The following is a 24,184-nucleotide window of genomic DNA, read 5'->3' on the forward strand; positions in this document are numbered from 1 at the left end:
GGCTGGCCCCCGTAGGGTTATCAGGAAATTTGTCTCTGATTTCAGCAGCAGCCCCATTGACACACTAATTCCTGCTGCCACAGGAAAGGGCAGGGGACCTCCCTGCTCTGTGGTACCTATGCCATGCCCCAGCTCTGAAACATTGCAGGAGTTGCTGCAAAGCTTGGGAGAAGTGATGAATGGGAGAAAAGCACCCTGTACCACCTTACAGCCAAGGAAACGGAGGAACAGAGCAGCCAAGGGACAGCTGCTGAGGATGCAGAAGTCGACTGAGGATGCCTGCTAAAGCCTTCGGCCCTGCATGCGTCTCCCCATGTATCCTGGTGAACCTGTGCGCTCAGTCCACCTCTGCCTGCACGTGAGCGTGGCCGGGCTCAGCACCCATGGGCAGCTGAGCTGCCCAAGTTCCTGGCCCCCTGCCTGGCCCCAGGCAGGGCTGGGAGAGCCCTCCTCGCCCGCCCAGCTTCCCTACAGCCCAAGCAGATGTTCTGGGTCCTGTATCCTGGGACAGATCCCAGCTTGATTTATTACTAGACGTGACTTCTGGAGTTTGTCAAAGGCACCCACTTCCCCTCCCCTGACTTTCCCCACACCCTTCCCATTTTCTTTTACATTCACTTTGTGGTCTCCCCACCATAGCTTGCAATAAACAGAAACTCATTTCCAGTATAAACAACTGCACACTCTGCCCCAGTGAGCCGTACGACCCTGCCTTTCCCGCTCCCCACCCCTGCCTGCTTTGGGCCCTGGGAAAACGGTCTCTTCCTTCTGCTTTTTTTCACCCCCCAACCCCCCCAGCCCTTTGCCCTATTTTTTTTTTGCTGAGATTTATAATGTGCCAGCCAGAGCCAAAGTGGTCTATCCCACTCCATGTCACGTACATGCTATTAAAAGTAACTCTACCAATAGATCTTGGTAAAGAAAGCCATCTGAAATCCCGAAGAGCTGGGAGAATGGCTCTACCTGAGCTGGGGTTTATAACCAAGACGGGGATGTTAGCCCCAGCCCAGCCAAAAGCCTCCCAAGATGTGGGATGCCTCTCAAGCCAGGAAACAGGACAGAATTTAGAAAACTTGAGTCATAGGTTCAGCTTTTGTGCACCGATGGGTGGCGGCAAGGCTCTAACCAGTGCTGGAGTAGCTGCCAGGTGGCTATTGGGATAACAAGGCTGTTAGAGACCCTGCATTGCTCGTAATCCAGAGGCGTTAGTGCCAATGGTGTTGTACATGGGGGATGCTAATGGTGTTTCCATGAAGGTCATGGCTGAGCAGTCACCAGGGCCTGCCTGCAGCTGCCTGTAGCTGCAGAGACCTTTCCCCACGTGGCTTTAAGGAAATGCACCCACCTTGACCACTTTGGACCAGAACCTGTTTCTGCTCAAACATCCCCAAGCTCACGCTTGTTCAATCCAGTGATCCCCTCCAGGGTGCTTTTCCCCCTGTGATGGAGGCATGTGGGGCAGGTCCTTCCCTCCCCAAGCCCGGAGTTCAGGAGGGATGCCAGTGGGATCATAGGACAGCCTGATGAAAGCCAAGCCTGGGGAGAGAGGCTCTGCAGGAAGGCCATGTACAGCTGGATATATTCACCTGTCCAAAGGGCTGGTCTGATGCTCTCAGGATTGCCCTTATCTGTCTTTAACCACCTGGAAGGGAGCTGGCCCAGCCACTAAGTCTGTATCCACTCTTGCTGTGTTTAATGGGGACAGACAGGCACTTGGGGAAGGCAAATCAAGTCTTTTCTCTACATGGGGTACACAAACTGTCTCAGTGTTGTCATGGCTGTACAGGGAGGGTATCTAATGCACTTGTGCTAGAAAACCCCTTAAATCTGCAAACACAATGCCCATCAAATGCCTTTGTCACCCAGGATGGGCACGATGTGCAAAGCCAGGCTGGCTGTGACTCAGTGGCATGGACGGTATGCTTGAGCCCACCGTCCTGACCCTGCATCAGGCAGCACGAACCCAGTGGATAAAGTCAAAGCTGTGCAGATTCAACCAACAAAAATGGTCAATGCTTTTGACACATGGGTAATTAAACCCCAGAAGAGCTTGCCAAAGGATCCAGTGGATTCCTGCCACTGGAATTCTTTAAATCAGGGCTGAATGCATTCCTGGCAGGTCTTTTGCCCTTCAAAGAGGCATTCATTCAGGGCAGTTCCCTGGCAAGGGCCACACAGCAAGGCAGGCAGCAGCAGCAGTCCCCCACATCTCCCTTGCATCCCACATCAAAATGATGCTGCAGGGGATACACACACCTGCTGCTGCCTGTGGCACAAGGACATTGGGGTCAGTCACCTTGCAGTGCTTGGGGACAAGGCTACTTGTTCAGCCGCAGCTCCTTGGTTGCAATTTTACTCTCTGTTACCCCCTCTCTGGGACAAGTCAGCCCAGGACCACCAGTGGTTAGGAGTTAGTCATTTAACTTCAGGCAAGGAGCTGGTCAAAGCAGCTGATGGTTTCATTTTTGCTGGGAGATTAAAACAAATAAGGAAATGAGGTGGGTTAGTGGGAATCTGAACCCTAGTGGTTTGGCTGGAGAGTATCCCAGATTATACACCGGCCTCTAAGAGTGCTGGAAATATCCTTATCCCTGCTGCAGATGCTGCCTGACACCAGGCTTATAGTACCGCTGGCTGGGACTCACTGACAGCAGGGCTGGTGAAGCCCCAGACAGCTGGGTTTTGGCTGCTTGTGCAGCATCTCTTAGTTTTGCCCCATTTGGGGCGTTTCATAGTGAAATTAGTACCTTGTGGGGGGGCTGAAGACAACTTGGGTGCTGCTGGAGGGCTGCAAAGCATCAGCAGCACTGCACCAGGAGCTCCATGCCTGCAAGAAGGTTGTGCTGATTGGAAAAAAAACCCACCCCCATCATTTATGGGGACATTAAACCTGAATGATTATCTCTATGCAGAGTCTGAGTGCAAGCAGAGACTACGGTACCATGGAAAACCCCACACAAAGCACTGGAGAGCTCCCAGCCACACCTCCTGACATCTGCCCACTCCCAGTGCTACACCAAGCAGGTGGAATTGTCCATCTTCTCTTGTCCTCACAAAACAGATGATGCTGACTGGGTCTGTAACGCTCCTCAGACAACCCAGTGGGCAGGATCTGGGCTGAATCAGTATCTCCATTGACCCACTCCAATGCACGAATGTGCCGGATTGAGCCTTGCACTCGACACATGCTGCTCAGTGCAAGTACCAGGCTATAAGCTGGCCCCAGGGAAGCTGTTTCCTCACAGAGGGAGCTGCTCCAGGTGGTTTAAATCCCCTTGAGCAGGAAGGGACTCAGTGACAGAGGTCTGGTAATGCAACACCACCTTGGAGCAGCCCGTGCTGTCGGTGCTGCAGGTCCAGCAGATGGTCGGCTCAACATACTTGATGGGAAAGCTGGAAGACACAGGAGGTTATCCTCTGCAAAATGCCAGATTCCAATGGAAGCACAGTGATCAGGAGGAAACAGTCCAAAAACTTCAAGCAGAAAAATCCCTGGAGTGAGGAAACCCTTCTGTTACATGCTGAGACTCATTTTACCTTGACAGCTTGATGATTATCTTGCATCGTATCTCCATTTGCCAATAGCATGGCACGACACAGCTCCGATTCATAATGAGAGCAGTTGGCGTTGCAGGTGGCTGTACCATGGCACAAGAGTTACAGCCAGCTACGAGGAACTGTACGGGTCTGCCAGATTCCCTAACAACAAATCCATAGCAATGGATTAGCTGTCTCTGGAGATAGCTGGTAGCATTTTATCACCCCTTCACACCCCATTGATAAAAGCACTCTTGGTATGAAGGGTGGCCAAGAAACTGCTCTTCTTTCCCATGGATGAGCAGCTGAAACTGTCCCCAGCCGGCTGGAGTCCCTTAGCCTTTGCTTTGTCCACCCAAACTGAGCATCCTCAGCGCAGTTAATCACTGCAAGCGTCGAGGCAGGAGACAGCTGAGGCCGCCAAAGCCTAGTGCAGTTCACTGACCCTGGGGAGGAATGCAGCTGACTCACAGCATGGGAATCTGACCTCCATCGCAGCCCCCTGACTGGCTGAGATCACGGATATCCATCTCCCAGCACTGCTGCTCCTGGCAGCACTGCAAATGGTCTGGCATGCCCTTGCAGGTCACGGCAGGTCAAGCCTCTAATCTTGCTGCAGCGATGCTCTTTAGGCATCCAAGTGTGCACTGCACACCCTGGAGTGCCTGTGCTCTTGGTCTGCTCAGGAGCAGGGACAGCAGTCCTGGCTCTCTCCAGCAAGTATTTGCAGCTAGGAAATGCTCCAAGTGTGCCAGCACTAGAGCTCTGCTGCCTCTGATTCTCCTCCAAGCGACCCACAGGGTCCTGTTAGAGCTGCTGTTAAGGTGATTTTTATTTAAATCAATATATTCCGTGTTATCCCTGAAGCGCTCGCTACTAATAACCTCATCCTCACAGGATGCCTTCAGCTGCATCAGTGCAGATTCGCTTTACTCTGCACAGAGCTATGGGTCCTCAACACTTCTTTGCAACTCCACCTCTGCCGTCTGGGAATGACTGCTTCTACCCTGGGTGCAATTCAACCCCCTTGGTGATTACAAATACCTGTGGGTCTCCCAGCTGGTATTTAAGCTTTCAGACACTGTGATGGGATGAGAAAGCCCTAAAAAATCTGGTTTCCAAAGACTTTTTAAAGTGCCGGCCCCAGATGGGAACTGATTAAGCAAACTGCCATGTGTTTCGGTTGAATAGCAGGTTTCAGGTCCAGTGTGTGGACTTTGAATCCCACCTCTGCAACACTCCTTGTTACTATTTGCATATCCTGGCCCTGTGTTTTCGGCTGTGTGACTGTGTATGTGCCCCTGGGGAAAGCAGGGATTCGCCTAGCTGGCATTTCTCAGCATGGAGCATGGAAGAAGTCTGGGTCACTTGCACCAGCAGAAAGGGGCAGCGGAAACCACCAGGCACTGATGAGATCCTGCTAACCACACAGCGCACAAATAAATGCCCTGGTTTCTCAGCAACTCCGAATTTACAAGAGTAAAGCCTTTCCCGTTTCACCTGAGCAAGTACAGGTACTTTCCTACCAGAGGTGGAAGGCTTGGCAGATCTTCCCCGGGTACAAGTGTGGCTCAGCCTGAAAGCCACAGGGTGATAGTCCTGGGGCTGGGGACTTGCCAGCATGAGGTACAGCCCCAGAGTGACCAGAGATGGAACCCCATGGGGCTGTGCTGCAAAGCCAACCCTCGCTGCAAAGCACCATGACTGGGGTGCTGCAGATCCTTGTGGGAATGGCCCCCTCGAAGCATCATCCACCGTCTCACTTCCTCTGTCCATCCCAGCTACGCTTCCTCAAATCTCTGCCCAACAGCTTCCCCCAGGGTTGTAAAAGCCAAAACCAGCAGAGGAAAATGTGAGGCATAAACCCGTCATTGCAATGGCAGATCGGCATGTTACGGATTTCCCATGTCAAAATAATGGATCAAAACTCGTGCTGCCGGCCAGGCTCCAGAAGGGCATCGCTGCTCCTGCCCATGGATTATGTTCAATGAAACTGAGTTAGTAGTGTTTTTATCTGTCAATTAGGAACCATGAAACAGTTATTAAATAGAGTCAGAGCCCTCCTTGCTGCTCTCTTGGGCAGAGCAGGAGACACATAACAGCCTGTAATGAAGCATTAAGCAGCAGCAGTTTTGTTTCTGATAGGATTGGAAATGATAAGCCAGTGAGGCATGGCCGGATAGGGGGAGCAGGTCCCCAGCTCAGCTGCCACATACTGGCAGCTGCTATGGGGAAGATCAAGACCAAAATTTCTGCCCCCTTCCCTGAATACAGTCTCTGCATGACTGCCGTCTCACTGCATCTGCTTGCTGGGGGAGAAGTGAGAGCCTGAATTTAATTATCTGCTTTTCCTGGTGCAGCTCTGGGTGATTACTGTGGAGCCAGGAGGGCCTTCGTCTGTGTGCAGAGATGTTATCCCAGCCCTGAGGAGAAAAAAGGCTGGTTTGAACAAGCTTTAAGAAACAGGGTCTGGGCTGTCCATAGGGATAGAGATAACACAGGTGCAATCCACTTCTGGAGGTCATCAGAGTCCAGGGGATGCTGTCACTGTCCTTCAGCCACAGATGCGATGCCCTGCGGCATCTTTCAGTATGCTGGCACCGCCTGGGGCCAAAGCTGTCCCCCAGGCCAGTTGGGATGTCTACCTGCCCTCGGAGGCTCTCTGCCTAGGATTTGGCACAGGGCAATGCCAAATTCTGAGCAGAGGGGTGGTGGTCCTGCAGGGAGGGAGATGCCAGGGATGGGGATAGCACTGTCCTAGCATGGGAAGGGGCAGAGGTATGTGGTCCCAGTGCCAGTGGACACATTTACCCACCTCCTTCCCACTCTTCGTGTCTCAGGGCTTGGTATGTCCTTGCTCTGCCCTGGCAGCTCTGCACCCATGCCAGCCCACGGGTGCCACGGAGGGTGTTTGCTCACCCACCCACAGCCATGGGCACATTCCCTCCTCACCAGTGCAGACACACCTGCAGGCAACACCTGTTTGCCACCAAAGGGCCACCCAAATGGGGGCAGAGCAAACCGTCCACTCTGCACCTCACCTTGGTGGACACCAGCGATCTGGATATGCCAAAGGTTTCATACATTTGTGGCTGCTTTGCAGCTCGTTCACTTCCAATGGAAACATGACAACAACGGCAGGTTTTTTGCTTCTGGTGGTTTTAAATGAAATGTTAAGTTTCCAGGGCTTTTCCTTTTGGGGCTGCCTCCAAATTCATTAAAAATCTCATGAAGCAAAAATAAAATGAGCAAAATCTTGAACCCAAGCACTTAATTTACCACATTCACCAAAATTTTTCAGCTGGATCTACATTTCAGGGCATTTTTCTGATGTTGCCAGTGATCAGCAAAACCCATTCATTTCCCCTTTCCAGGCAAAACCCTTATGAATCTGAAATCTAGCATCTCCCAGTGCAACAAGGGTAGCTGCTAGCTCCTTCTCCAATTGCCTTCAGGGAGCAGAAGGGAGATGCACTGTAGCATTACGCAGGCTCATAACCATCCACCATCAACACCACCTACCCCTCTCTTCCCAAGGACTTTGCAGAGTTTTGGTGTTTGCAAGGTATCAAGGGACTCCTGGATAAGTTGCACCATTGCACCGCTGTGTCCCAAGTCCTGCCACCAGAGCATGCCTGTGGCACAGGCTGCAGTGCCTGGCCTTGAGGCTAAGCCCTGTCATTTCCTTCCAGCTGTGCACAAAGGAGAGGAAGACCTCAGCCCAGCAGAAATCTGAGATCTCCTTGGATGGAAACATGTAGCAATAGTAACAAATCACTTGGGGCTGCAAGGCAATGATGGGCAGGTTTCAGCATGACAGAGGGAAAGGACGCTGGTACCCCAATGGGTAGGATGTTGGCAGAGAGACATGGAGGGGGTGGTGATGGGTACGCTTCCCAGGGGAAGCAGCCTCCTCCTTCACCCTCTGCACTGTTGCATACCCATGCCATGAGCACATTGTACCAGCACGGGGCTCTCTAAACCTCACAGACAGATGCAGGCTTGGGTATTTGTTGCTACCAAGCCATCTCTGACACCTTCACCTTGCCAAGATGAAGAAGCAGCCCAGGACATGGCTGAAGCGGTTGTGCTGCCTCTCCAACTTGTCTGGAGAAAAAAAGAGGGAAAGACTTAAAGAATCAGAGGAAGCAGTACCTGCTGTGAAAAAAAGAACAAAACCAAAAGGCAGGAAAGACGCAAAGTTGTGTCTGCAGAGACTGGCACACCCTGCCCCTCTGCCCAACTCTGCATTGCAAGCTGCTCTCTTGAGTGGCTGCTGGCTCAGCCCTTGATGGGCAGGATTTCCATCTCTGCACCATGGCGGGCTGCACATGGCTTGCAGGCAGCAGGGAAGCCTGATATCACCCAGGCTGGATTTCATCCCAGCTCCCACTGGTAGCTTGTGTGCAAGCTCCTGTTGTGGTCTCCTATCAGCCAGTGAAGCTGTTTGTTGTAACACAGATGAGGTGGGCTGTGGAAGGAAAGATCCAGCAGGAACAAGAGAAATGGCAGTCCCTGCCTCTTCTGGGTAGACAGTGGGAGGTTTCCAGCCCCCTTTTCACTTTGACCATGCATGCAAGGTGGCCTGGAGGGAAGGCCATGGTGGGTTGCTGGAGACAAGCACATCTGTATCCAGTGCACCAACATCAAGACAGAAGGTAAGGAGCACCCCAACTGGTTCTCCCCACTCTAGCCCGAGGAGGATGCAAAATTAGGGCCACATTCAGCCCAGGGTCCTTACAAAGCACCTACTACCCTCAGCCACCTGGGGACCTTGTCCTTTGCAGCCCCACAGCAGCAGGATGTTCTTGAAGCACCTCTGCAGCACACAAACAGATGCCCCAGGCTGTTTCCCAGGGATCAGCCTCTGCTTTTGGAAAGCAGCCAAGTGGCAAGACCAGGCTAGAGCCTGCTGCTGGCACCACAGAGCTGCTCAGCCGAGAGATAAACCCAGGGCAGGGACGTGGATGGGAAGACCCACAGGGGCTCTTTGCAGAAGTGGTGAAAGGGCTCTGCAAACACCTCCATCCCAGTGTGCCCATCCTCTGGCTGGCAAGGGGAACTGTTGCCTGACAGGTTCTTCTGTGCCTGCTTCATGCCCAGGAGGGATTCTTGGGGCAAGGGGCGGGAAGGTGGCCAGCCTCTCCTCTTACGCCTCCCCAGCTTCCCTGAAATTTGCCCAAGAACAAACTCTCAGGGATTAGCAGTGGCCACATCCTGGTGAGAACAATATTAAGGGATTATGAGATTAGAAATACCATTTATGCCGAGAAGAATAACTCTAATTCTTATCTGATTGTCTACAGATGTCAGCAATCAAAGTGCCTCTTTCATGCAAAGCAGGGAGCCATGCCGGAGCTGTAGGTGAACAAGACTTGGCTCCCTCCTAGCACAAGGAAAGCCAGCTCCTCCTGCTGATATGTGCCCCGGATTGCGTCTGGCATCAGCTGCCAGTGTGATAGTTTTCTTTGTGGGGAAAAGCTGCCTGGCAGGAGCCCTGCACTGGGGCTGCATCCCCCTCCTCTTGCGTCTCTGCTGGGCTGCCTGCCCCTGTAGAAGCTCACCCATGTGCGCTGTGTGCAGCTTGCTTGTGGACAGCCTGGGGTGGGGTGGTGGGTGCTGCTTTGCCCATGAGCAATACCAGCCTGAAAGCCTACATAACCAGCTCAGTTGGAAGCCCACTACAGTCCATTTGCTACCCTCGACCACCAATTTCTCCTGCCTTGGGCTGTCCTCCCCTGTGCAACATCAGCACCTTCAGACAAGGATGCAGCACCACATCCCACAGGGTGCATGGCATCCCCTAAGCGACGCATGGCTCTTGCTGCTCCTGGAGGGGTCAGATGGCATCAAAAAGAGACAAACTAACCCAGCCTCACCGAAAACAGCTGTGCTGCCCCACTGCACTCTCAGAGCCTGCCTTACATCCAGTCAGAGGGACTGGGAGTGCCAGGGCTGGAGGCGGCATTGCCGGCTCCATGGCATAACTGGTCCCTGGGCTGGCCGAGCACTTTGTGCCAGCTTGCCTGGGGGAGGCAGCTCCTAATGGGGTGACCTGGGAAGCTCTGCCCAGCCATTAAGGGAGGTAAGTGCTTCTGGGCGCACTGTGCCAAGCTCCTGTCTGCATGCTGGAAGCAAAGGTTCACAGGGAGCTGCTCCCAGCTCCCTCCCCGCTGCCATTTGATGGCACATTATCTCCATTCAGCTCCTCATCAAAAGCTCTCTGTCAATCCCTCCTTTGGAGAAGGGCTGCAGGAGCATCCTCTCCTTCACACTAATGTCTCACACGAGTCTTTCCTTCCTGTCTCCCTTCTCCCTTCCCTTTCTCAGCCCTGAGCCACCGCATCCCATTTTGGTCCATTTTGCTTTTTCTGCCTTTCCTGTGCCTTGCTGACAGCCCAGTGCTGAGCCACCCCTCAGCTCCTCCTGGCCAAGAGCACAGTACACACAAAGCCAAGGCATCAGCGAGCTGGGATGGAGCAGGGCAAGGAGCCATGCTCTTTCTGAGCTTTGCAGGACTGCGGCTACCCTCCCCTCCCTAGGCACCTTACTCCAGGGTGCCCATTCGCAGCTGCCCCCAGTGCCTTGCCTGACCTCCCAGCACTGGCTGGAGCAGCTCAGTGCTGCACGGAGCATGGCTGGCTGAGACATTTGGAAAGCCACCACTGTCCCCATCCCATTGTTGTCCCCCAGCTTTCCTGCACAGGGTTAGACTAACTCAGTTTAGAGCCAGCAAGAGTACCTCTGCCCTTCCCCACCTCCCTCATTCTGTTCCTCATAAACTTCACTCTCCCACCATCTTTCAGGCCAGATATGAGCACCAGTTATCTCAGAAGAGGCAGGGGATGAGGGGCATGGTCTCAGCCCCATCCTAAGCAGGGACATGCAGTATCCTCTGAATGTCCCACAGCCTGCTGGGCTGAAGGTCTGTCCTCGCAGCCCTGCTCTGCATCACCAAACACCCAAGTCACATTATCCAATGAAAGAAAGAGCCACCACAAAGCTAAATCTGCAAGACAGGGATATGCACCTTCCTTAACTCACCGACTTGAAGGCCACAGGAGAAAATTAGTTCATCTCACCTGACCTCCTGGGTTGCACAGGCCATTACATCCCTCTGTTACCCCTCTGTTGAGCCCAATAACTCGTGTTTGACTGAATCATCTTTCAGCAAGGCAGCCAGCCTTGCTCTGCAGATAACAAGTGACAGAGGAGCCGCCACTGCTTTTGGCAGTTTGTTCCGATGCTTAATCATTTTTTCTATTAAAAATATGAGCCTCATTTCTAATTTGAATGTGGCTGTGCTCAGCTTCCAGTCATTGGCTCTTGTTATGGCTTTGCTTGCTGGTTTACTACCCAGTATCTTCTCCACTTGGAGGTAATTACCAACAGGAGTCAGGGCATCTTTCCAGCTCCCCTTGAAGCCACAGAACAGACTATTTTAAGTCCTTCTTATGGCAGTTTCCCTTGCTCCCTTTGCATCCTTCTATACTTTCCCTGATTTTCCAAGGTCATTCTCAAATTACTCCTCCCATAACATCCTGGGGCCAACCTGCAAGGAGGCAAATTTGTCCTTTTGTTGTACATATGCCACGTTTGGCCTCAGAATGCTCTTTTTGGCCAGCCTGTCCCAATACAAACTCATAGTTTGGGGCATCTCCATCGTGGCACCCTCCTGCAGGAGGTATCTTCTGTGCTTTCTGCACTTTTCCTTTTCTTCAATCATAATTAAGCCCTGGAGGGCTGTGGCAGCACAGACCCTGCACTGCCACCAGCCCCAGCCAGCTGCTCTGCTTGTCCCAAGTGAGAAACATCCCCACAGTTTGCCCTGATCCACCAGTCGCTGGGAGATGGGGATGCAAAAGAAGGGAATGCAGCAAAATGATGCCTGCTATGTGCCACAGCTGCTTTCTGGGCTTTTTAATGCCTTTGAAAAAGCCCACTGCTCTTTTCCACTTCTGAACAAAACCCGCAGCATTCTCCATGGACTGATGCAGCAGCCCCTGCACTGCTAAGGCAAAAATCACACCCACAAGCATCCTTGGCAGCTAAAAAAGCAAGTAGTGTTTCCCCTCCTAAGTCTCCAGAGGTAATGGGAGTGTTGTTGGTGTGCTTATGTTAGTCCAGCAAGGCAAGCTTGGTGTGTCACCACTGGCATGCACTTGCAGCAAGGAGCAGCCTGGTGCTCTTGCACAGTCCCCAACCCAGCAGCATTTTCCCACTTGCTTTGCATTCATGTAAATAGCAGGGGTGGCCACAGTACCAGCCACCTCCCTCCACGCTCCCTTCTCCAGGAGGAGTGGAGGAGTCTGAGTTTGTACCTTATTTTGCCACTTAAGTCCAATGCAACAGGTCAGATGGAGACGTGGGAATTCCCCCCATCCCCAGACTTCATGGCTCTGTCTCCCTGCTGCAGACTGGGAGCTGCTGCAGGGAGCAGAAGGAAGCAGAAGTAAACCTGGCCAGCTCTGGCTGGCTTGGCCAGGCAGTGGGAGAAGAAGGAGGGATGGGAGGAAGGGCTGGATGACAGAGGCTGTGGCAGAAAGGGGAGCATGTGTGGCGTTGCCCATGGGTGATGCCTCCAGGCTGGCTGCCTGTGAACTATCCCACTCCGTGGTGCAACGCAGAGGCACCAGCACTGTGCGACCAGAGTGGGCAGCTCCCCCAGGGTGGGAGCCCTAGGGTGGGGGGCTCAACCCAGCACACTCCATCTGGGAAGCCACGTAGGGTAAGCAGGGCACTGAATCACCAGTCTGGTTTCTAAGCTCAGTCGTGTGACTTCGGGAAATCACTCCCCAGTCTATGCCTCTGTTTCCTCTTCTGCCTTTTCATTTAGTCTCTGACCCCCAAACTGGGGCTCTTCTCCCTGGCAGGGAGGGGGATGGGAGGTGGCAGGGGCTGCCTTGCATCCCCAGCACAGCACTGGAGTCCAGGTCCCAGTGACAGGGACTGCCCTGCATTCCCAGCACACTGCTGGAGTCCAAGTCCCTGGGTTTCGGTGAGGGCAAGGAAGGAAGAGTAGGAAGAAGCTGATGAAGCCAAGGAGCCTTTGCAGAGGGCAGATGCACCACGCTGGTGACTCAGGGAAGTGAGACACAGGGAAGGGGCAGCAGCCTGGGTACAAATGCAGAGTAGAGGTGAATCCAGCACTGAAGGACTGTGTTCAGAAATCAACCAGGGTCCAAAAATGTGCCCACAACAGCGAGAGGCCCTCCATGCCGGGATCCTCTTTTTACAAAGGCACACTCAAATCCGTTACACACCATCTTTCAATTGACAGAGCTGCCTGCAGGACCATGAAACCACACTGTTGTACATGTAGGGTTCTGAGCATGTGGGCAGTGATGCATGTAGACACTGGCAGGTAGTCACACCCTGGACCAACACCTGCACAGAGACACCCACATGTGCATCTTTCTGCCCAGCACCCTCTGCTCTGCTCAGACAAATGCCTGTGCTCTCACCTTGCCATAGGGATGGCTTTGGAAGCACAAACTGCCTTGGGCACTTCTCTGGGAGAAGTACATGTTGGGACCCACATGCCATGCCATCAGCATGTCCCCCGCCATTCAGCAAGGCAGCTATTACCAAAAAAAGTGAACGGCACTATGTCAGCTCCAAAGACAACAGATGACAAATCCCAGCCCAGTCGTCCTACACACAACATTACTTCACAGCTCCCTGGCTCCAGCCTGCCAGAGTCCCCAGGCACTGCCTTGGACCAACACAGGTTGCACTGCATCCGGAAAGAAGCCGAAAGGCAGAAAGCTGCTCCCAGTCCTCTGCTTTCTTCCCTGACTGAGAGGACATGGCATGAGCACCCACAACACGTGACAACCCACACCATGCAAGGCTGCTCCTTGTGGAACATCCACTGAGTTGGGGTGTGCTCAGCACAAAGCCGCACACACTGTAAGGCTGTGGCAAGGAAAAACATTCAGCGTTGGGAGTGCTCAGTACAAAACAGTGCAACACAAACGAAAACACCAAAGTCTCAGCTCCAGCTCCTGACCTTGCCACAGTTTCCTGGTATGACCCACTGAGTGATCTCCTGGCCTCCAGAGATGGCGTCTCCAGACAGCAGCATCCATCTCCCCTCCCCAGACGTCTGAACTCAGCCATGCAGGACATCAAGCTTCCCATGTGAACCTGACTTTGGTCCAGCACTGGTTCCATGGTTGCTTTTTCCTCCACATCCCTCAGATGGGACTGGGGAGCCACTGCTGGCCCCTGCTGCATGAGGTTCTGCACAGGCACTGTTGGGCTTTGGCTTTCATGTCCCCAGTGGGAGACCGAATTTCCCCACGCTGCTTGACACAACAGGTTGTCACTGCTCACTTGCTTTTGGCAAATACCTCACACCGCTCTCCCTACCCCGCACAACCAGCAGTCAGGCTGCCCAGGCTGGCACCATTGAACTGGTGGGGAGAGGAACAAACGGCCTGCTGTTAGACAAATCCGTGCTCAGCAGGCTGCGCACAGCTCCCATCAGTGCAGAGAAGACCATCCTGGAGAGAAAATAAGCAGCTGTCACCCTAGGGATGGTATCATAAACCATTTTAATAAGGCATTTTTGCTCCCCCTCCCCACCACCCCAACTCATGCAAACACTGTCTTATTTAGTTGGCAGCAACCGATAAAGACCCCCAGGGAGCACAGGAGGGGGAGAAAAGGGACATCTGTTTAGAGCATTTCTACTGCGTGGCTCTCCTAGGCTATTTCTATCTCTTCTTGTCAAAATTTATCAACTGCGTAATTGTTTAAACAGCATTAAAGTGCTTGGAGCAAGAGCAACTGGAAATTGTCCTGCAGTTGCCTCTGGTAATGATGCTGACAGCTCAGGACGGGACTGGGGAAAGAAGGGATCTACTGGGCATGGGAACCCTCTGACTCCTTTTCCAGGGGGGAGACACCACCCTATCCTGCTAATGGGAGGAAAATAATCTCACTTTATCCCCACTACCCTTCCCTGCTTTCCAGATTCAAGACTCTCCTCCTTCTCCTCTCCTCCCCACCCTGACCTGCTGTTAGCACACATTTACTCTGCTAAATTATTTACAGCAGAAGCACTGGCTTGGGAAACCATAGCTAATGACAGTGTCTTTCAGGCTGAAATACACTGGATCCTGCTCTGACCCTGCTGAGCGCTCGGCTGGGAACTCACTGCCTGCCCCAGCTCCGCTGTGGTTCCCAGCTGCCAGCAGCAGTTTTGGAGATGGATGGAAAAGCCCTGGGAGGTAGTTAAAAGACAAGAATTTGTTGCTGCCTGCTATCTCTTCTCCTTCCTGACGGGAGGGATAGGGCCACAGAGGATCCCCACTGCGGGGTGTTCCCATCCCTGGGGAGACTACATGGCCTGGGGCCCTGCAGACATGGGCACATGTAGCTGGTGACAGCCAAGAGCTATACCCTGTGCTGGTGACATCAGTGGTGTTTCTTCCAGCACCATCTGGGAAGCAGACTGTGATTTTCTTTAAAGTGCCACAGTTGTGTGGAGCTGCAGGTGGAGAAGGAAAAGCAGCACCCACACATGGAGCATCAAGCCCTTTGCTCCCTGCCCCACAGCTGCAGCAACAGTGGCTGCATCCTGGCCAGTCCTTCCCCTCCCAGCACCCCTGTAGCTGGGGACCCACCGCTGGTGGGCAGCAGGAAACTTGCACCAGGTATTTTGACAAGGAGCACTCAGGAGCAGCTGAGACAAAACCCTTCCTGGCACAGTGGCCAGGGCAAACAGGATACCAGCATGTGTTCTCTCCACTCCCCTTGGCAGGCAGGGTCCCAGCCCACAACTACCATCCCCCAGGCAAGGAGGCTTTGTACCCCCAGCCCTGGGCATCCCTAAAATTCCCAACGTGGTGGAGCAGGGGTTGTGGGAAGCTGTTTAGAATGAACTTAGGCTTATTTAATTACAGGGCTGGTTTTGTCATGTTAAGGAGGATAAATAAACCTCAGGAGAGCAGGAGGAGGCTGTGCTGCCATTCACCTGGGACACGGGATGCTGGTGCTGCATGCAGCCATTGACATTTGTGCTAGGTGAGGATGGGGAGGGTTTCCCAGGAAGCTGCCAAGCCCCAGAGTCCTTTTTCCTCTTCTTCTCCAGCCCAGCAGCTGCTGGGAGAGGGCACGGCAGCAGCCTGGCTCTTCCCCACTGCCCACCCCCATAAGCTTGTCCCCAGCCCTGCTGCAGGAGGGGATGCACAGGGAGACTCTGGGCTCACTTCACACATAGGTCCAAAGCTTGGGACCCTGCTGGGTGCTCACCAAGAGGGTTTTTGTACCTCAGCCACCCTCTCTCTGATGGATGCTCCATTCCTGGCTCTGGCTGGCCACCGGCAAACCTGGAACTCCCCCACCTCCACCCTAAGGAGTGGGCTGGCAAGGGGATAAGCACCTTCTCTGCTTTTTGGTGCCCTCATGTGATGCATGCTCCTGCTGTGACTCAGATGAAACTATGAGCTCTCTGTATCACCCAACCTGGCATGAGCTCATCGGTTGGTGGGGTCAAGCGTAGGGCCACGTCCTTTCATGTACTGGTGGGGACCCACCATGGGTCATGGGACCCTGCACATACTGGCCATCTCCCAGGTATGGTCTTCCCTTGGGCAGGAGCGCTGCGGGTGACAACACTGGCAAGGCCAGAGCAGAGCCACTGGCACTGCAGTCCTGTGCTGCAGCACCTGATAGTGCCAACGTGCCGCTCCACTTGCCCCACCACCGTGTGCTACTCACCACCCCCAGATCCACCGCGTGAAGCAGGGGCTGCAAGGATGGGAGAGGGGATATTTTTATTGTTTCTGACACCGGCTGCCCCAGATTATCATGTTTTACGTAGCGAGCCAAAGAAGCATCACTCTGCTATGCTGCAGCTGGGCTAGCTGCCCAGCCCAGCAAGGGGAACGACAGGAGGAATGCAGCGGGGCGCGGGTGCGTGCATGCGTGAGTGCAAGGGTGTGAGTGTGTGCACATGTGGGCCATGGGGCACAGCTTCATTCAGCCCTTCCCACTGCAGCACAGCTGCATGCATCCTGCTGGATGGGGCAGAAAGGTCACCCACTGCCTGCAAACATGTTTGTTTTTCTAGACCTGCTCCTAATTTGATTAGGACTAATTGCATTTGGGAGCATGATGGGGTTTTTGGGTGTTGGTTTTTGTTTTTTTTTTGGCCTTCTTCTTAAAAAGCTGGGATGGCGATTTGCATACTGTTACCCAGCTTGCCTTTCCAGATCCCAGCCAGACCGAGATCCAAAATCTGGGCACAGGCAGAAAAGTTTGTTCGGTGAGTTTTCCCAGCCACAAACAAACAGCTTGGCATGGAAAGGCAGCTATTGGAGAGCCTGCATGCTTTGTGAAATACAGCCAGATTTCGAAGAACAAAGCACTCCTGCAATCTGGTTGACCTTGTCTGTAACGCTCCCTTTCCATGGCTCTTGGGAACCAGGGGGGCTGTTTGGCCTGTGAAGCCTCCTGGCACCATTGCACCTACCCAGCCCCCAGTGCTGTGGGCACATGGGGCAAAAATCAAGCACATCCATAGCAATAAACTCAACAGCTTTAGGGTGCATATCCCGACGCTGGAATAGCAGCAGCCACATGCTTAGCTTTACTAGCTCCATCCCTGCCATAGGTTTGGTCCAGGTTAGTGTAGTCCTGCCCCAAGCACTGCCTGAGCACAGCTTTGGGGTTGACCTTGCACGGGGCCATCCCTGAGTGGCAGGAGCACATTTGGAGGGTGAGAGGGATGAACTGTAGGGGCAGGCACTGCTCCCTGCCAGCTGGCCCTGGTGCCAGGGAACGGTCACAGTTGTGTTTAACTTGCTGCTCTCTAAATAGCCTCAGTTTACATGGCCGCGGGAAGGGATTGGGTAAGTTCATAGGGGAAAAATCCATCACGAGGGCTTTTTTTTTTTAAAAAAAAAAAAAACGACAAGCCCTGTCACAGATTGCTGGACACGAGCAGGGAAATATCTGCACACACTGACCCCAAGCCTGTGCTTCTCTACCACCATTCATGCCAGCGGCAGGAGCACTGGCCTCACGGACAGCACCCTGCTCTGAGGCAGAGGCACCCTTGCCGGTGGCTGCCAGAGCCAGCCGAACCTCTGCTTTCCCATGCTGTTGTCAGCAGTGCCGTCTTGCAGTTTTTCCCACCAAACGAGCCAGCCAAACCTCTGCTTTTCCAAGCTGACGTGTCGGCAGTGCCCTCCTGCAGTTTTTCCCACCAAAACAACCTATGGAAGCAGGCGGGCAGACACCGGTCCCGCCCGGCACTGCCCTCCTCTGCTGTTTAGCCAGTGCCCATCATGGGATTCTTACACCTGCCCCAGTGCTGCATCCCTCTTCAGGGGAGGCGGAGGTGCATGTCTTACATTGAGAGGTTGTTACCTTCTTTGTTTCTTCTTTATTTCGGATGGGTGAAAAAGAAAAAAAGTTATAAAAACAAGAAGAAAAAAAAAAGATGCAAACTGCAGTCCAACCCTCCAGTTGCAGCTGGAGCCCAGCTGCGAGGAAAGGGACTTCTAAGGCAGAGAAAAGGGAGGCTCTGATTATTTATTAGTGGCCCATGTTTGATTGCTTGCTAATCAGGCCAGAGAACACACTGGGGCTCTCCCAGCCTCCCTGCTCACATGTGGTTCCTGTTGCTTTACCCCTTCCCCCCTCCCCCTCTCTGGTTTTGCTTTGTTTGTTTTTCTGTTAATTTGGTTGTTTTTCCATGTCGTTTTCCGTCAAACCGCATGTTTTTTCCCCTTTCTTTCGCCAGCCACTGCAGTGACAGACATGGAGGAAGGCGGCCAGCCTGGAGCCGCTTGTCCTCTGCCAGTCCATTTCCCACCACTGCTTGTCAGGCAGCGATGCCCATGGGACAGGGCTGGGGCCAGCACAGGGCTATGAGCCCCCATGGCACCACTGCAACACGGCGGGCAGTTAACTCCTCTGTCTGCATCCTGACCTGTGTCCCTGCTGCTGGAAGGGATTTTACTGTATTTTCTCTCCCATGCAGACCTCCACCCCTGCCTGCACCTCAGCCTACCAAAGCAGCAGTTGCATTAGGCAGTGGGCAGAGTGATGGGGTTCAGCAGCACAGCTGGCATCACTTGGGCATCCCCAAAGCCAGGCAAAAGGAGAGGTGTAAATGGACTGAGCTGCCGGGTCAGGATGGAGATAAGCAGGTTAAAAAGGGATGGAGGGATGGGAGTAGGACAGATGCATGCCCTGGCTGCCTCCCTCCTCCCCCTCTTTGCATACAAGGCCTCCTAGCTCCCATGTGCGCTCTCCAGCTTCTGGCAGCCTTTCCGCCGCGCGTTTCCACTCCTCTCTGGCCCATTAGCAGTATTTTTATAACATTCTGTAACACACGGAGCCGTGTGCCAAACCTCAAGAGTGCATTATTTCCCAGCGTCTTTGTTATATCCATCCCCAGGCCCTCCAGCCGCACGCTTCCAAAGGCAGAGCTGTGGCTTGTGGGGGCAACCAGGAGCCTGGCACCATTCTCCTGGTACCCGGAGCCTTCCCCTCCCTCCTGCCTGCTCCTGCTGCTTAGCCCCAGGCTCAGGCCAGGGATGCCCAGCATGCAAAAAACCCCAGTCTCATCGCCTGCTGCTTCTGGCCACACTCAGGTATCCACCACTCTCCACACTGCAGGGCAGGTGATCCACTGCAGATAAACACAGAGCATCCTGGTAGCTCTCCTGTCCTTCACCTCACACTCAGCTGCCTGAAAAAAGGAGGCAGAGCAACACATAGCTGCTTGAAGTCCCCTGGAGGAGGCTGCCCTGAAGAAGCGCCACCTTCCCCCAGCCAGCTTGTGCTTGGGATGGTTCACACCCTCCAGACAGGTGATCTGGCACCCTTGGGGATAAGAAGCGTGTAGGCTCTTTCTCCTCTCTAAGGTGGGCTTGCCGTCTATCAGTCACACCATCCCTGGATGAACACTGTTCCCACTGCCTGTGTGCCCATGTCCCCATCTCTGCAGGAGACAAGACAGCCTGGCTACCCCCAGCCTCTATGGGGTGCTGCTGGGCTCTTGGCCACATCCCCCATGATGTGGACCTGGGTGTCAAACCCCACCCCAAGGACCAGTTGAGCTACTTGCATCCCTCCTGCCTTTCTCCTAAAGCACATCGATGATACACCTTCATGCGCTTTGTACCTTTTGCACCATTATATAGCACCCTGGCCCCTCCAGTGTGAAATCCCCACCCTAGAAATCCCCAGGTCCCCCCACAGCCAACAGCACATCACACTGGAGCTCCCTGGTCCTTGTGGGCCAAAGCCATTATGGGAAATACCACTGAGAGTGGTCCGAAGGCTGATGCCAAAGCTCCCCCATCCCTCCCAGCAGCTCCCCGTTCAGCACAATCTGATCCCCTTTAGCCATTTCCTAAGCCATGTTCCAACTCTTGTACTAATCCACATTTTCTCTGGTTTAACTCATAATTTCCCATGTGGCATCATAGCAAATACTTAACTGAAGTCAAGACAGATTACATCGACCACATTTCTGGGCTTAGGAAATCAGTTCCTTCATCAAAGAGAGCTATCAGGTTAATATGGTGTGATATACCTCTGGCATGTCCCCCTTGTATTTGTCTCCCATTTTCCATTTGTCTTCACATCTTTAATTGCTCTGCTTCCAACACACCCCGCAGCCCTGCCATGCTCTGGGGTCAGGCTGTCTGATTGGGATTTTTCCTTCTCTCAAGCACAGGAGACATTGCCTCTCCCCACAGCACTGAATACCACCACTGACCTCTCAGCCACTAATGAGCCTGGCTAATGAACAGGAGATGTCCTCACCCGGGGATGAGATGCTTCCCAGGCCTTCAATGCATCATTGTCTTTGAAGATGCCTCTATGGTGGAGGACCATTCCCAGGTTTTATCCTCCCTCCTCTCCCCCAGCCTGCGCTGCCCTCACTCTCAGCACTGCCTCTCAGACTTGGCGGGGTTCATTTAGTGTCAGGTTCTGCCGAGTTTACCTTTAATCTCTCACGAAACCTGGCTGCAGAGCCAGCTCCACTCTTCTCCCCTTGTCTGCTCTGTATTTATATGGCTAACACCCCTTTTCATTTCCTCTGCAAGGTCTTGCTCAGCTTGTCTCCTGGCAGGTCTCCCTTTATCCCTGGGCTTGCTGACCTCCACCATGGAGCTCGCTTTGCTAACTGACGTCCTAACCGCATCTCCGCTCCCTCCCACATCCTTCCTGCAGTGGTGTCTGCCCAGGAGTGTCCCTGCCTCACCTCGGGGGCACTCTCCAGATACTGTTGTTTATTTAACGAGATCCCCAGCACTTCTCCACACAGCCCCCAGCCCTTCTCTACTGCTGCCATCATCTTTCTTGTTGCCCCAGTAAGAGGGGAAAATACAGGCACAGGCCTGTTTTCACTTAACTTCCCACACAATTGAAATGAAATGACTCCAAGATCTCTCAAATCCCAGGTTTGGGCTCCCAGTGTGCTCAACTGCAGCAGAGGTGCTACCACAGGGCCATGCTGCACACCTCCTGAAGGCTGCCCATCTCCACCTCCAACTCCATCTCTCTCTCTGTCATCATGCCCATGCCCATCTCCATCTCCATGCCCATGTCCATCTCCATCCCCACCTCCATCCCCTCCTGAGATGCTCCCAAACCTGTGCCCCTGCAGCAGCCTACACACCTCCAGGGAATCAATCATGCCTTGCAGAAATAGGAAAGTTGCAGGCAGAGTGCAGGCAGGGGCTGCGGGTGGCAGTGCTGGGAAAAGAAACCTCACAGAAAACACTGAATTAAAATCCAGGCAATTAAATTAATTACCACTAGAAGTGTCTCACCTGATTAGTTCCTTGCATACTTAATTGTGTTAACAACTCCGGGTGTTCAGTTGTTTATTTGTTGCTCTCTTCCCTGAGGCTGGTGGCCCTTGCCGTGTCCAGCCGGGCTCCTCAGCTGCCCACTGCTCAGGGTGACTTGGAGCCTCCCACAAATGGGAACACACGGTAATAGGAAACAGCAGGATTTGGGCTCTAACACTACGCAATTCCCACGGGTCCCTGAGCGGATTGACAGGGATTACTATTAGCGAGGTGCTTAGCAGATGGAAGAGCCATTGCAAAGTCACAGTGGTGCCACAGCTGCAGAGGAGGTGCTTGAAGGCTGCAGCCCCCTCCCCAGTTCCCTCATTTCCTCCAGACCTGGGCTGCAGCCTCCTGTGCACTGGCATGGCCTGGGATCTCTCCCCAGGTGGGACCTGGCGAGCATGTGCCGAAGCAGAGGAACTTGCAGAGCCTCCTCCTGCTGCTGCCTTTGCTGCACCCAGTTCCTGCCTTCGCTGCTTCCGAACCACCCGTGGACACCTCCTCGCCCCAACAGCATGGTTGAGAGGCCCCTGAATCATCTACTACTGACTTTTTGTCTGCCACGCTCCCAGCTTCAACACCTATCTGCTACCATACTCCCTGCCCTACACTGACTGTTCCCCCCCTCGCCTGCTTCTCATGTTGCCTTTCAGCTTCAGCCAGCACCCCTTCCCCTTGGCCCATGTGCCAGGATTCCTCCCAGAAGACCCTAAACCATGAGTCTGACACTATGTGGCATCCCTGAAACTTGGATTTCTTCAGCCTGACCTACAGGCGCAGTAAGCCTCTCGTGCCTGACTAGCAGGGCCTCCTGTGACCCTCTGGCCCTGGACCATGGTCGAGGTTGTAAACACCACCCTGGCTCTGATGCGAAAGGTGAGACAAAGAGCAGAGAAAGGCTCTGCCATGTCCTCCCAGCCTGGGAATGTACAGACATCTATACAATGCATCCCCAGCTGGTGGGCTCCCAGCTGGTGCCTCGCAGCATCCTTTGCTGCAGTTACCATCCCACAGCCAGCTACGCTGGCTGGTGCTCCCAGGCACACACTGCTGGTGGTTGCAAACACCATACTGCAAAACACACAGTTGATATCAGCTGTACAAACACAGCAGCCCACCAAACCACACAGCTGCTATCAGCTCTCAGCATCATGTGAAATGTAGCACAGCTCTTATCTGCTGCACCGAGACCCCCGTGAATCAGTGCATCTCATGCTTAAGATATGCAAAATGCTGGGAAACATGCAGCTGTCCTCCAACATGCCTGAGTACAGAGGCTCCTGCAAACATACAGCAACTGCCACCACCTTTTGCCTCCTCCTCTGAAGCAACCATGTTGCAGTAACTCCAGCCAGGACTTCCCCTTCCCAGCTGTAATCCCCTCTGACACCCCAGCCCCAGCTCTTTCCAATTGTAGAGATGGTGGTCATAGCACTGGGCTGGATGCAGAAGCAACATCCCTTCCTAAATTGTTCCTGGGGTATCATTCAATCTACTGGCTTTGATGCAAAGTCTGGGGCAGGAAGGGCTGATTCCAGCACCCTGCTGCTGGGATTAGTACACCACAGGGAGCTTATATGGCAGGATGCGGCAGGCAACTGTATATATGGAAAGTACCGGGGTTGCCGTGACAGGAGGGGGCTGAGGGAGTGTGTCAATATGGGAGCAGAGAGCGTGGCTCTGTCCTGCTCAATGTCACATGCTGGGGTACTCACTTCCCACCCTCAGGGAGGTCTGGTATTTGAGGTGCCAGGAGGAGCCCTCGTAGCAGGAGTACTGGCCGCTCTGCGTCAGGTCAACATTCTTCAGGATCAGGTAGGACCCGTTCAGGTGGGACTCATCGATATCAGTGCCATTGGCTGTCCAGGTCACAGCTGCATCCCAGTCCATGGAGCCACACTTCATGGTCACGTCTGCGCCTACCCGCTCATACTGGATGTGGCTGTCTGTGGGGAGGAAAAGAAGAAAAACAGGTGAGCTTGGAGCCCCGTGGGCATAGCTGCCTTGCAAATGGGATCTTCTCATCATATCTAGAAAGCAAGAGAAGGACTAGGGCATGGACTGGCACTGCTGATGGCCAGGGAAGCCCAAGTTCTCCTCCTGGCCCTGACAATGATTTATTTTAACCTTGAACTAGAGCAGATCAGCTGTCAAAGACCAAGGGATCAGGACTCATCGACCACCTCCATCTCACAGGATGCTTTTCTCTGACATTTACCTTGGAGGAGACATGTCAGGGCTGCATGTACGGCTCACCAGCCAAATGACCCACAGCACGGCCAGACTCTCGCACCAGCAAGTCATTGCCAATCCTGTATCTACATGATTTGTTGCAGGATGCAAACCAAATACACACATCAGAAACTCCTAGCAGAGGGACGACAGAACCCCAGGACTTGTCACCAGCAAACTCAAGTTATTTACTAGCAGAGGTGGGAAGCAGGCAGCTGTCCCTGCAGTTCCCTGCCCAGGAAATCAGGTGGGAGGATTGCAACCTAACCATGCTGTGTGCTTTGGAAAGGAGCAGCTGCTTGGTTCATGCTATGCTGTTTGTCTCCCTGCCTGGCTTTTCTTTTCTCTCTAAAATAACATGATGCCTTGCTGAGCCGTTTGATTTAGCATCTTACGAGTGGGGCTATACAGCTCATTGGGCACCAGCTGCTTAATTGAATTTTCTCAGGTTTCTGGACAGGAGCTTGAGCTGACATTCATTAATGATCCTTAGCAACCTGAGTCTTTCCTGTGTTGGCTACACTGGTAGTGCTGAGCTGCGTGTGGCAAGGATAAAAAATGGTGCCCATGTGCGCAGGACACAG

The 24,184-nt window shown here is 53.4% G+C and overlaps 1 protein-coding gene across 2 annotated transcripts in view; it reads right to left on the bottom strand.

The window, feature by feature from the left end:
• Nucleotides 1-24,184, bottom strand: part of CNTFR (ciliary neurotrophic factor receptor) — a 209,866-nt gene that overhangs the window by 37,271 nt on the left and 148,411 nt on the right. For both annotated transcript variants that reach the window (XM_055791562.1, XM_055791561.1), the window contains exon 4: nt 23,084-23,314. In XM_055791562.1, coding sequence (XP_055647537.1) covers nt 23,084-23,314 — 231 coding nt within the window. The remainder of the gene's footprint in view (nt 1-23,083; nt 23,315-24,184) is intronic.

The sequence above is a fragment of the Falco peregrinus genome, chromosome Z (genome assembly GCF_023634155.1).
Source record: "Falco peregrinus isolate bFalPer1 chromosome Z, bFalPer1.pri, whole genome shotgun sequence".
NCBI lineage: Eukaryota > Metazoa > Chordata > Aves > Falconiformes > Falconidae > Falco > Falco peregrinus.